Source organism: Mauremys reevesii, linkage group 4 (assembly GCF_016161935.1).
Source record: "Mauremys reevesii isolate NIE-2019 linkage group 4, ASM1616193v1, whole genome shotgun sequence".
NCBI classification, from domain to species: Eukaryota; Metazoa; Chordata; order Testudines; family Geoemydidae; genus Mauremys; species Mauremys reevesii.
In genome coordinates, this window is record NC_052626.1 from 100,839,492 (window position 1) to 100,853,175 (window position 13,684).

At 40.4% G+C, this 13,684-nt stretch overlaps 1 protein-coding gene across 2 annotated transcripts in view; it reads right to left on the reverse strand.

The window, feature by feature from the left end:
* Positions 1 to 4,792: 4,792 nt before the first annotated feature.
* Positions 4,793 to 13,684, reverse strand: part of COPB1 (COPI coat complex subunit beta 1) — a 45,924-nt gene continuing 37,032 nt past the window's right edge. For both annotated transcript variants that reach the window (XM_039537205.1, XM_039537204.1), the window contains exons 17-22: positions 13,463 to 13,607; positions 11,746 to 11,865; positions 11,121 to 11,266; positions 8,452 to 8,541; positions 7,304 to 7,459; positions 4,793 to 5,131 (exon numbers count right to left, since the gene is read on the reverse strand). In XM_039537205.1, the coding sequence (XP_039393139.1) occupies positions 5,072 to 5,131; positions 7,304 to 7,459; positions 8,452 to 8,541; positions 11,121 to 11,266; positions 11,746 to 11,865; positions 13,463 to 13,607 (717 nt within the window). In that variant the 3' untranslated portion in view covers positions 4,793 to 5,071. The remainder of the gene's footprint in view (positions 5,132 to 7,303; positions 7,460 to 8,451; positions 8,542 to 11,120; positions 11,267 to 11,745; positions 11,866 to 13,462; positions 13,608 to 13,684) is intronic.

Sequence of the window (13,684 nt, forward strand, 5' to 3'; positions counted from 1 at the left end):
CCCATGGGATCCCACACCCAATCTGGGATAACTAGTGGTACATTAAAAATATTACTTATCTTTAACAAAATCAAGATGCCATTCTATTACTAACTCTTACTTACTCTATTACTTACTAACTCTATTACTTACTCGGTGGTTCTGGATTGGAGCTGGTCAGGACATTTTTGACAAAACTATTTTCATCAGAAAATACCAGTTTATTAAACAAAATTTATTAGTTTCTATTAAACCTTTGTTGGGAAGGTTTCGTGGGGCCAGGACAGAATTTCTGGTCAGAGAGGGAACCCCTTCCCCAACCCAGATTAGTTTATAGCCTGGTAGTTAGGGAACATATCAGGGATGTAGGAAACAAAGCAATTTGAGCAAAGATCACCCACATCCCAAGTGAGTGACAAGCCACCAGGCTCTTGGCTGTTCTGAGGAGGGGGTGTCTGCATGCGTTCTCTCTTTCTAAATTTTGAAAGGTCTTTGTTTCATGCTAATGCAAAATAGGAAAAACATCTGAAATCTCAATTTTTCTCGTGATGGAAAAAAAAACAAAACATTTCCTGCATGGCTCTACTCTGGATCATTCTAGGTAATACATTCAAGTTGCAAACAATACACTAGAATCTGAGAGAGGCTAAAATACACTATGCAAAATGGTCATAAAAGGGGATTCTCCGGGGACTGGGAAAAAGGTCCAGTCCAGTGAGATAAGTTGTATATTTGCAGCTTTAATCAAACAAACAAAAATTGCCTAAAATTTATGTGCAAAACGATGGTTAGGACTACGTAAATTTAATCTACATCCCTCCCACAATGAAATCATTGTCATGCCCTTCATATATGAGAGACTCCCTAATCCATATGTACACAATCAAACTATCTCACTGCTTCTGAAAAAATACAATCTCTAGAGGAAAAAGTCAGCCCTGAAACAGATGCATTATATTAGTATGCTGAGCTGCCAGTACCATCATGCACTGATTATGCAGCTAGGCAACCTGCAAATATACCTAAAACAGTGAAAACGTTCCAAACTGTAGGGCAGATTCATTCTATATCTTTCGTTTCAAAAACCAAACAAAACAAAAATCCACAAACACCCTAGATTTTAAGGGTATTTCCTTGATTTAGCTCCTCCTCATTAATGCTTTAAAATACTAAATCACCAAATTTCAGACCAGTTGTAAGATAGCACCCTCTTGTGTAATATGTTAACTTTATAAATTTAGGGGTTGTATGTGGGCTTTTTGTCATATGTATAAACACATTGTTGATTTTTTCCATACATCTGTATAGCAAAACAGAGTCATCATCTGTCATCAGATATTGTTTCTAAAATATGCCACTGGCTTATAGCTGCTCCAGCTTCTTTCCTGAGTTTCACAAGCCAAGGCTTTAGAAGACATTTACCTTCTGTAGATATTTACTGTGTGGGTGTTATATAGTGTACACAATTTCATGACCACCAGAACAGGTTGCTATGCTCCAATGCTGGAGTTTTATACAATGTTGAGTATCCATGTTCCAATACCTGCTTTGCTTAAATTTTACTTCAATTTAAAAAGTTGTATGTTGGGTGACTGGATCCTAAAGCACAGCAGTCTTCTTGATTTAGTAATTTCTCTATTGACAAGCAACAAATGCTCTTGTAGGACACACCTAATTGAGATCTGGGAACCTGTGACAAGGTTTGCATGCCCATTAAAGTCCATCTTATATTTCCATACCAATTACTCAGATTCATAGTCTCTTGCAACCCTTAGAACAGAGGTGGGCAGGTGGGCAAACTACAGACCAGAGGCCGCATCCAGCCCTTCAGACATTTTAATCCAGCCCTCGAGCTCCCACCGGAGGGCAGGGTTGAGGCTTGCCCCGCTCCGCATGTGCTGTGGCTCCCAGAAGCAGTGGCATGCCCCTCCTCCAGCTCCTACGTGATGGGGCAGCCAGGGGGCTCCACACACTGCCCCCGCCCTAACTGCCACCCCTGCAGCTCCCATTGCCTGGGAACCATGGCCAATGGGAGCTGCAGGGGTGGCGCCTGCAGACAGGGCAGCGCTCAGAGCCACCTGGCCAGAGCCTGCACCTCTGACCCCCTCCCGTGCCCCAACCCCCTGCCCCAGCCCTAATCCCTCCCTACCGCCCTCCAAACCCCTCAGTCCCAGCCCAGAGTCTGCATCCCCAGCCAGAGCCCACTCCCCCCACACACACCCCAGACCCTGCCCCAGCCTGGATCCCCCTCCCACACCCTGAACTCATTTCTGGCCCCACCCCCGAGCCCGCACCCCCTCCCACACCCCAACCCCCAATTTTGTGAGTATTCATGACCCTCCATACAGTTTCCATACCCAGATCTAGCCCTCAGGCCAAAAAGTTTGCCCACCCCTGCCTTAGAACAACAGTTTTCAAACTGGTCTATAGGATCTTTGCTGGTCACATGCTCCTGGCTCTCCTCATTTCCAGCTGCTAACTCACATTAAAAACAGAGCAAAGCACATTTTCTTATTTCTCCTTTTCCATATAAGCAATTGCTGTAGTTGTCACAAGAATGGTTTTTGATCAGCAGTCACAGGGGAGGTGATCCACATAATTGTGAATGTGGAGAGAAGCTGTCCACAAGACTCTCTCTTGAGATGTGATCCACCTTATGACACAGAAATTACATCTTCACATGCAGTTGAAATTAGGCAGCAGGTCAGATCTGTCCTGCGGGCCGTAGTTTCCCCACCCCGACCTAGAGAAACATTATTTAGAGCAATAAAGAAGCTAAATCCATCAACATGACACACTGAAACCTGGACAGACCTGCACAAGACCAAAATAAGTGGCAGAAACAGGTAGACAACCTATGCACCCGAGGGTGCAGAAGGATAAAGAAAAGAAAGAACCGAGTTCACAGGAAATCTATCATTAGGGCTGGATTGATGCTTAGGCACATGCCTTCCACTCCCTCTTGTGTCATGTCATGTGAGACATGGGAATGTAAGGTTTTTGTAGTAAGATGAGGCCCTGAAATATAAACTCTTGTGTCAGAGGCCCAGTCTGAGGCCTGAAGCCTGAACCAAAGTAATTCCAGGCATTGCTAAGCAAAGCTGGGCTGTGAGCCAGAGGCAGGCCTCACTCACAGAAGTTGGCGAGAAGAGGGCTGCTAGAATCAGGTGCATCTTAAAGACAGGGTCAAAAGGACAGCATGATGGATAGATCAGTCTGAAACAACATGATCAAAGGAGAAGACAGCCCCCAATGAGTCAAGGGGCTGTACTTCAATACATCAGGAGGGATGAGTCATCTGTCCTGTAACTGTATAAAAGGAGGTCCCGGGAGTGCACATCTTTGTCCAGCCTAGGGGGCAGTGGAGTGTCCCACCACTGACTGAGCTGTGTCCATCGCTAGGGGGCACATTCATAGTATGTCCTCTAGAGTCTATAGGAAACTATTACTGTGCTTCATATGACAATCAACCTGGCTCGAGTTCCTTCGTACCTTACTAGAGTCTGTAGTCTTTGGGGGTTCTCTTGGGGTCTGCTCTGTCAGCTATCTGAGCAGAACTGGGGCAGCACACAGAGGGAACACGCACGCAGCCGATGTTATCATCGAACAAGAGCAAAGCACCACACTGGTAACTACTGACAACAGTTTTGTTTAAAAGCAAAATGATGTTTTTAGTTCTCACAGTTTTTTTGTTTTTCTTTTTAAAAAAAGCAGCTTGATAACTTGACAATGCATTTTCCAAACAGCCTAAAACAACAGCTGAGAGATGCAAGCTGTTCCAACCATCTTACTGGGGTGTTGACTCTGAAGCCCCCTGGAGCAGGTGGTCTGCTCCATCCCAGGAGAGAAATTGGGGTGCAGGAGGGGTGGTGAGTGGATGAAAGGGATTCTCACAGCCACTGCAGTTCATGCAGAGTTCTCCCTCTAGGTGAGCAGGAGCTGAAGACAGAATGAAAGTTTGGGAAGCAGGGAGGCCCTCGTTTTCTCAAAGAGGAGTGGTGGGCTCCTCACCCACTCAGCAGACTGCTCCTGTGACTGGCCAATACCACTGCTGCCCAAGCAGGGGGCAAGGCCATGAGGGAGGTGTACTTAGGGTCTTAAGTTATTTTAATATAGCACTGCCATCTACAATATTATTGTATGCAAACATTAGCAGAAGGATATGCTTATACCACCATTTAGATTCCCTCCTAAACCTTTTCCATAATTTGTGTACCACACAAATGCAGTGCAATTTATTGTTCTTCAACTCAAGATCACACACAATCTGAATCCTTTCTTGCTGATCTAATGAAGGTGGCTATGTGCACTGCATCCAGTTAAAACATTGCTTACATTTCTACAGCTTAGTGCTAACACACCACTTTCCCTTTTTGGTATTCTGAGATGAGCAAAATATGCTACTAAAAACAGACTCATAACAGATAAAAAGAAACACCAAGATTTTCCTAATTCATTTTCCAATTTCTCTCAAACAGAATCAGCTTAAAGAACATGACTTAGTTTAAATTTCACCCATTGCTGGCAAGAGCTGGGATTTGCATTAGCTTTTAGCATTGAAGTTTTGCCAGTGACAGGTGATTAAAGTACCAAAACCAACTGCATAAAAGATAGTCTTTGATTTAACTCTGAAGTTTAAGTTCCTTTGGGCACATCACAGTATTAGTTTAAGAGTCACATAGCTGCATATTTACAAACTTCAGGGTTATTCATTCACAATAAACATTGCAAGCAATGTAACTTTACTTTCTTGATATATAAAAAGTAGTAATAAAATAATACTGAGTTTATTTGTAAATCAGAACAAAACCAGCCTGGCTTAGATTTGTTTATTGTACTGTGAAATAGTCAGTATATATTAGAGACAAAGTATACATGACTTCTAAGACAAAGAGAAAAAAATAAATTGATGTTTTAAAGTTTTACTCAATATTGATCAGAAGAATCTATAAATTATCCGCTGGAAGGCATTCAGCACAAAAGCTCTGCTTCTACAATTACAGAACATGGAAGAATACAAGATGTTCTGAATTCAACAAGCCACATACCTAAAATTTAATTGTAAAAGCTCTGAAAAGACTATCTGGAAAGTTTATAAACTCGTTTTCTTCTGAGACAGATTGATTTTATCTCCAAGACTTAGGGCCATTCCCTGTAAGGAAATAAAAAAAGAAAGATGTTCACACCTGGGATATTTCATAAAATTGTCATCTCAACGCCTCACCCCAAAAAACCCCAAAACACCACCATCCCTCTGTTACCAGTATTAACCTACAAGTTCAGTATATAAAATTCATGAAACTAATTACATGGAAAAGAAAATATTTCTAATTCAGCAATGACAACATTTTATTTATTTGTAGCTACAGTTCAGTACATAGTTTCCAAAAAGCCTGAATAAGCTAGATTTGCGTACAATATCTTGCTGAAATAATGAACCATAAATAAACTATATCTTTTGCTACTAGAAAGTTGTAACATCACCCCAAAAAAGCAAGAGTCAAGAATTTTAACCCTTTGAGGTTGCACCATTTTAAAAAATGGTCAGTCCAGCAGTTACAAAGGTCAGTCCACATGGCAGTAATTGAAATCAGTGTTGAGCTTATCCAACACTCTATCATAATACACACAAAATAATAATTATAAATAGACACACCAGCTCTCAACATGCTGAGCCCCCCAAAATCTTTTCCACCTCCACAAAAAATGATACTAGCCCATAAACAGAATAATGTGTGTGTGTGTTTTAGGGTCTCAGTAAAACTAACAACAGTAAGGAAATTCAAAGTTCCAGCTGCTATTCAATCAATAGTGAATTACTCCCTAGGTTAGACCAAGTCGCAGATTTAACTGAACTTAGTGTCTTATGTAAGAGTTCCACTGACATTATTGGTTCCATTGTAAACATACTACCCACTTCTATCAAAACAATTTCAAAATTCTTCATGTAAAGTAAATGGTTCTTTCTAATCAGAAAGTCCTAAAGGAACCCTTATGATAAGCTATATAATATACTTCTAGTTATACATTAGTTTCTTCTTTATTCAAGGTTACATTTTCTAAGGACTAAAAAATTCCCACAAAATCTTTTTTTTTTCTTTTTTTTTTTTTGCAAGTGAGAATATTTTATATAAGTAGACTTCTTTTATATACACAGCAAATACATAGAAGACCATAAGAATGACCATTCTGGACCAGACCAACGGTCCATCTAGCTCAGTATCCTGTCTTCTGACACCAGCCAGTGCCAAATACTTCTGATGAAATGGACAAGGTCAATTATTGAGTAATGCAACTGTCACTGAGTCCCAGCTTCTGCCAATCAGAGGTTTAGGGACACCCAGAACATGAGGTTGCATCCTTGACTATCTTGGATAATAGTCACTGATGGACCTGTCCTCCAGGAAATTATCTAATTCATACTTTTAGCCTTAACAACATCCCCTGGCAGGTTGACAGGGCATTGTGTGAAGAAGTACTACCTTATGTTAGTTTTAAACCCGCTGTTTACTAATTTCATTGGGTGATGCTTGATTTGTGTGTTATGTGAAGGGGTAAATATCCCTTCCTATTCACTTTCTCCGTCCATTCATGATTTTATAGACCTCTATCATATCCTTCCTTAGTTGTCTCTTTTCTAAGCTGAACAGTCTCAGCCTTTTTAATCTCTCCTCAGATGGAAGCTGTTCCATACCCCTAATGGTTTTTTTGAGATGGGGTGGCCAGAACAGCCTGCCATGGCATACTATGAATTTATATAGTGGCATTATGATACTGTCTGTCTTATTATCTATCCCTTTCTTACTGGTTCCTAACAATGTTGGCTTTTTATTAATAGAATCCTTTATTCCAACATGAGATGAAAATTACAATGGTTGTTTCAACACTTTGAGAAATAGCATGAGGGGCATATTGGTGGTACATTATGTTTTTTAATAACAAAAGAACATAGATTTGCAAATGGGATATGTTAATACAGCAAAATCTTGGACTATAATAATGCACTGCTGTATGAGGCACCTAAATTTGGTTTAAGGTACCCTGTTCCACCTAACTGTTGAACTGCTCTCCCCTCCAAATAATAAAAAAAAAAAAGTCAACAATTGTGCTGTCTAAGGGGAGTAGAGATGAAAGCTATTCATTCAGAAAACCTAGTATTAAAATTGAGACAGGGATTTCCTTCTTCACTTTTCCTGGAAGTTGGGAATCTAATTAACAATACTAAAAATTAACCATAAACTACAGTGCAAGCTCTGCAAATGTTTATAGAACTCCTAATAAAAATTATAGAGACAAAGCTTTAAAAAAACCTATCATTCATTACCTGACTCTTTGCACGAATTCGTATGTGGCCAGTGACGGGAGCATCTGGTCCAAGATGAATTGGCTTTTCAATGCTGACGTTTGCAAGTGCATCTTCTCCAAATATGGAACGCGCATACAGATTGGCAGCCATAAAGCCACAGTAACCAGAAAGTGCCTAGAGAAAGAACACTTAAATTTAACTCTTTGCAAAAGGCTAATTGTCCTTTAACAGACATATTTTGTTCCATATTAAGCACAACTCAGTAGGTTTTTATATTTAAAATCTATCCTTCTAAATACAGCTTTTTGTAAGATACTTGGACTCTGGTTCTGAAGGAAACATTAATAGAGCTTTCTAAAATGAAAGCTGACAGATTTAATCAAGTCATTTAAATGAGATATAAGCGGCATTTTCAGGCTCTGAAGTAATGCATAGCAAAAAGGCTTTAAGAAAGATTAATTCCTACTGGAAGGTAGGAAGTCTTGACCTATTGAAAAAAATTGTGCTGACCATTCTGAAGCAGATGTTAGCTGACATTTTATTAACTGCTTCTTGCTCAACTAAAGCAAGAAAGTGGTTGAAAATTACTGTTACCATGAATTTCCTTTTAGCTTTCTTAGAGCATACATTTCTAAAGTGTATTAAATACTAAAGAATACTAAAATCTTCCAGACTAAACATAGATCTATATAATTGGTGGAGGTATAAATTTAGAAACTAGACCAGGTAAATAGTCTAAAGAACACAAACTCCAAAAAGGGTACTGGAAAATACTGTTCTCTATAGGTTCCTATACTACGTTCATCATCATTAGTATCTGAGTGCCTTCCAGTAGTGAATTAATCAACTGGACTACACATCTGTGGTTTATTGTTTGGTTTCTCATCCTCTCTCTAGAGGGAGAAGTGTGTGCAGGAGTGTGTCTGTTTGATAATGTGTGTTTTTGTTTTGAATTTTTTAAATATATAAATATATCTGATGAGAGTTCTAAGAAACTTATCCTATGCAACACGTGGCTTCCAAAGAAGAGTGAAATCAATGCCCAAGAAGAATTCAAGAGGTGGGAAAAAAAATGCTATATTTTGGCATCCAAATCTATTTATATTCGCACAGTAATTTTACTCCAGTTTAAAAAGTGCTTGAAGAATTTTCAGCAAGTATCTTACCTTCTCTGGGGTAAGGCATTTCATGTTGGTTGATTTTAGTATGTGCTGTAAGTATTCATTTAGATCAATGATGTTTGTATTAACTGTAACCTTCAAGAAAGAAAGAACAAGGTGTGACCGTTTTCATCAGCTTCTCTGACACGTTTTAAATCATTTTTGTTCTAGGACTATGGAAAAGAAAGTGTCACTGTCAGTTATCCTGTAGTACCATACTGTACTTGTTGATGGCTGTAAGTCCTTTTATATTGGAGAATCTTACAAAAAGGTTTCATCTTCCACCATCCAGTGGTTAAGTAGGGATGGCCTCTTATTTAAATATATGGTAGAAAGTATCAGTCAAAATAAGTGTACATCATATGTTGCTAAACATGTGGAAAGAGTCTTTATCATGAATGGTTGCTTCAAGTCTAGTTACAGCCTAAATGTGTACATTTGAATTACCATACCAGAACAAGTCAAAGATACATGTAGTCCAGTAGCTTTTCTCTGACTGACCAATGCTAGCGTTTACTTCACCCTCCAATGAAATACAGCCACCTCTTGAAAAAAGCAGCCATTCAATAGCATACTATGATACTGTTCAACACTGTACAATGATACTGTGACAGTTTAGGACAGAAAGTGAAGAAGAGTATTGTATCCAGTTGAAACTGCCAGAGAAATTTAGGTAGGATGATCATAATTAGGGTGACCAGAAGTCCTGATTTTGTAGAGACAGTCCCAATATTTGGGGCTTTTTCTTATATAGGCACCTAATACCCCACACACACTGTCCCGATTTTTCATACTTGCTATCTGGTCACCCTAATCGTAATTAGAGCAGGAACTTGGAAAAGACACAAAAAACTTATACTCTTAAAGTGGCATTGGAACTTTAATGACTACAAGTGGTCAGGATCTGTTTTATATGTCTTAGCGGCAAGGTGGGCTTTAAGTGTTTACTTTAAACTCCTTGGGAGAAGGGGTTTATTCTAATTGGCCAACAAAAGCCTGAGTCATGTAGAACTGCATGGAGGACAGGTTACTGCAAGAAAGGTTGTGTGGAGCAGTGAGAGTGAGAGTGTGCATCCATTTTTCCTTTTTTCATTGCTAGAAACTTTCCCGTGCCAGAATCAAACTGCCTTTGCTATATCTCAGATTGTGAAGATCCAGGATTACTCGAGGCTCAAGACCCAGGGAAGGAACTCTCAGACAAACTGGACGATGAAGTCAAGGGGCGTGAGGAAAAGAAAAGACACAGGTACGGAGGGCTCTAACTGCCTCACTATTCCAGGAAGCGCACCACACAGCCTCCTCTCAAAGATCTTTTTATGATGGCTGCCCTAGTACATCAAAGCTTACACAAAACATTATGATCTTAGCTCAAACCTTGCCAAAAAATCCAGGTATCTGCTGAAAAGCAGTGCACAAGGAGAAGGGTGCAGCTGGCACAAACAGCCAACTATAGGAACCAGTCCCTTTGAAGTTGCTCCTGGGCCAGCTCAACACTGCCTGTGCTAACAGAAGAGGACTAAAGATCTATCATTTGGACTCGGGGAGCTCCTAGCCCTGGTGTTTAGACTCTTATTACCAGAGAGAAGAAATCTAGAGCGAACAGGGTGAAAAGAAAAAAACTGGGGGAAAAAAATCTGCCTGAAAAGTATGTTAGCATTCCTTTTAGTTGGGTACAATTGTAATTTGTATTACAGACTGGGATTGTACACTTGTTTTTTCTATTTAATGACCCTAATAAGTTGCCCAATTTGATGTGCGTATCACATGCAAATTACTTAAACTCTCTGACAGGGTTACTAGCCTGTTGGATATACAGGAAGCAGTAAACAGAATATATTTTGATCTAAGCAAGGCTTTTGATTACAGTCCCATGTGACATTCCCACAAGAAAACTATGGAAATGCATTCAAGATTAAAGTTATTAAGTGGTTGGAAAATGATTCTCAAAAAGTAGTTATTGGGAGGGCAAGTCTAGGCAGTCCTGCAGGGACCAGTACTATTCAATATTTTCATTAATAACTTGGATAATGGAGTGGAGAATAGCCTTATAAAATAGGCAGGGAGGGGTTGAAAACACTTTAGAGGACAGCATTAGAATTCAAAACTGCCTCGCCTCAAAAAAATGGGAAAATTGGTCTGAAACCAACACGATGAAATTCAATAAAGACAAGTGCAAAGTACTTCACTTAGGAAGGAAAAAACAAATGCACAACTACAAAATGGGGAATAACTGACTAGGCAGTAATTCTGTGAAAAAGGATCTAGGAGCTATAGCGGATTACAAATTGAATATGAGTCAACAATGTGATGCCCCCGCAAAAAAGGCCCAGCTTCAGTAAACAAGTGACAGGAAACCAACAGAAGAATCAGACTTTTAAAACGAATGATCTACATATTTTACAGCTTGGAGACTTCCTTTCATATCCTGGAGCAGCCTTTCAAATGAGGAGGTTTGGCAGAAGACAACAGTACACTAACTTATATAGGGCAAGCTATCTATAGAATGGAAACAGATGCAACCTTCTAGTTTTAAAATGAAGCTTGGGTTATGTAAAATAACCAACGTGTTACTGAAATCATTTTTTGGTGATGGTTTTAGTTGAAAACTGTTGAGATAAGGTACTAGTGTAAAGCTAGGTAACAATGGCAAATAGATCATCGCCAAAAGAACTAACTTTGTTTTCCCATTCAAATTCTGCCCACATTTGGCGGAACTCTGCATCAGTACAAGAAGCAGGCTGGATGTAATCCATGATGTCAATGTGAATATCACTGAGGACAACACAGTTTCGGTCACTGGCTGCTCCAGATACATCATACACTGCAAACAAGAAAAACAAACCACAGGTTTACAAATTGAAAGTGGCTACAGAATTGTCAACACAAAATGAGTGTTCAATTGAGATTTGTCGGTATAACCAACACATGCAGAGTGTTGGTCTCTGTCCTTCTAGTGGCTGGCTCCCAGAAGTTTAAAAGTTTCCTAAAACCTTTGAATTAACAGATGTGGGTCTTTTAGCTCAGGCAGAAGAGGCTCATGCTTTTAGATCCAAAGAGACTTAGATTCAATCCCCACTGTAACCACTCACAGGCATTGCATTACACCAGCATGCTTTTTTAAAAATATTAAAAATTACGTTCATAATGAATTTTTTTTAAATCCAGCAATAAAACATTCTCATATCGTGGAATATTTCACTTATCGTCCAGCATTAAATTTTTTAAAAATAATTCTACTTCTCCACAGAAAGTTAAGTATTCTAATTTTTTTTAAGGTTGCACACAGAATTGTCTACTTACCAATATTACCAAAAATGATTCCATTTTCTGTTGACGCTACTTTGACATTAGCCTTAATGTTTGCAAAATCATGAGGAGCAAGCGTCAAAGGAGATGGTTTTTCCACTAATTTCAAGTCACCTGTTAAATTATTTTTTTAAAGAACAGTTTACGAACAGACAAGAGATAAAGTCCAATTAAAATCAGTTTCAGGACACAGCAGATTACCATTTCTGATCTGAATTCTAAAATCTTACCAAAATTGCAATGAAGTCAATAAACTGTAAAACACTGATCCAACATATTTGAAAGCTGAAGCACTAATGAAATGTACACATTAATTAAAACATTAATGGCCTGATTCAAAGCCCACTGAAGTCAAATGGCGCTGGGCTTTGGACACTGGGCAGGGAGGGGGGGGCCTTGGGCATAGGCACAGTTTAACTTTTATTTTGGGGAGTGGGCAGGGCCCACCAGAGCTCTGCCCAGTTCTGCATGGTGGGGCCGGGGAAGGGAGCATCACTTCCACCTGACTCATCTCAGCAGGCTACCCTGGGTCTAGGTGGGTGGGTGTGCAACCAAATATTATAACTCAAAGAGGGGGAGCTCAGCTCAAAAAGTTTGAAAACCACTCAGGGTGCAGGGAGGGGCTAACTAGGGACCGTTAGGGAAGAGGTAGATAGGGGCTGTGTGCAGGCGGCGGGGGGAGGAGGGGTGGGTAGCTCAGTGTGCATGAAAAGGGGCAGATAGGGGCTGTTTGCTGGGAGGGCTTTCCCCTTCAGTCACTGCTCCCCTAGGGCTCTGCCAGCCATGGAGCCGGGTCAACCGCCCAGGTGGCTCTTACTGGCTGCATGAGCAGTCAAAGGGGGCTGGGAGCTGAGGAGCAGCTGCAGCTCCAGTAACCAGCAGGAGGAGGAAATCGGGGAGTGCTGTGGCTGCCTGCTCCATGGCACAAGCCAGAGCAGCAGCCGTCCTGCACTGCTGCTTCTTGACTCTGACCTGGCCAGGTGGTGGGAGAGGAGGAGGAAGTGGGGAGGTGTGGAGCTGGTTCCTGGGACTGCCCTGCTCTGGCACTGCAGTTGGGGGTGGGGACAAGGCCCCCCAGGCACCCTCCAACGCTGCCCATGGGTTTGAAGCTTCTGCCCTACAGGGTATCGGGGCTTGCGGCGCCCCAGCTGGGAACCACTGGTCTATAATATCAACATCTTAAATGTATAAAACTGATGTGAAGGAAAATAAAGACAGAAAAAAGCTTATTTGACACATACACTGCAGCCTCCATGTGAAATTCAAGTCATGTGCCCATTCTGATTTTTTTTCCCCCCATCCAGATTTTAGTCTGAATTTAGTGCTTATGAAAGGTGATGGAAATGCCTAGGTCCCTTATTCATCCATAGAGCAGATAAAACGTGCAACAGCAGTTCAAGTTTCCCCGCACTGCCTTGCCAACTTGCCTCAACCCTGACTGTGAAGCAAGTACAGGAAGAAGACTGCCCAGAAGGCACATGATCACGTTATCAGTACCAGCAGAAGAAAGTTTACTTGCTCCATGAAAAATCAATTCTTTAAAACGCATTTTAAAATACCTTTTAAGATGATAAGTAGTTGGTTTTATTAAACAATTCTTTAGGCATTTATAATAAGAGATGCAATTTCTTGTACTTCAACAATGCCCACTGTTTAATTTCAGACCTAATTATACCAACAAATATTCTTGTTGCACTAGATTATTCCTTACCTAGTGTGGCTAGTTCTAATGTGCAGTTCTGCAAAGTATCACTGGTCTGGTTTACTACAAGCACATCCAATACAATATCATACTGGTTGACATGAACATATGCTTCTGCATAGACAGGATCTGAGAAACCTGTCAACTGAGTAACCTGTCAAGGAAAGAAGATTAATACAAATTGTTGAAGTATCTTTCCCCATTGCCAGTTTAAAAAGTTGAACATGGTCA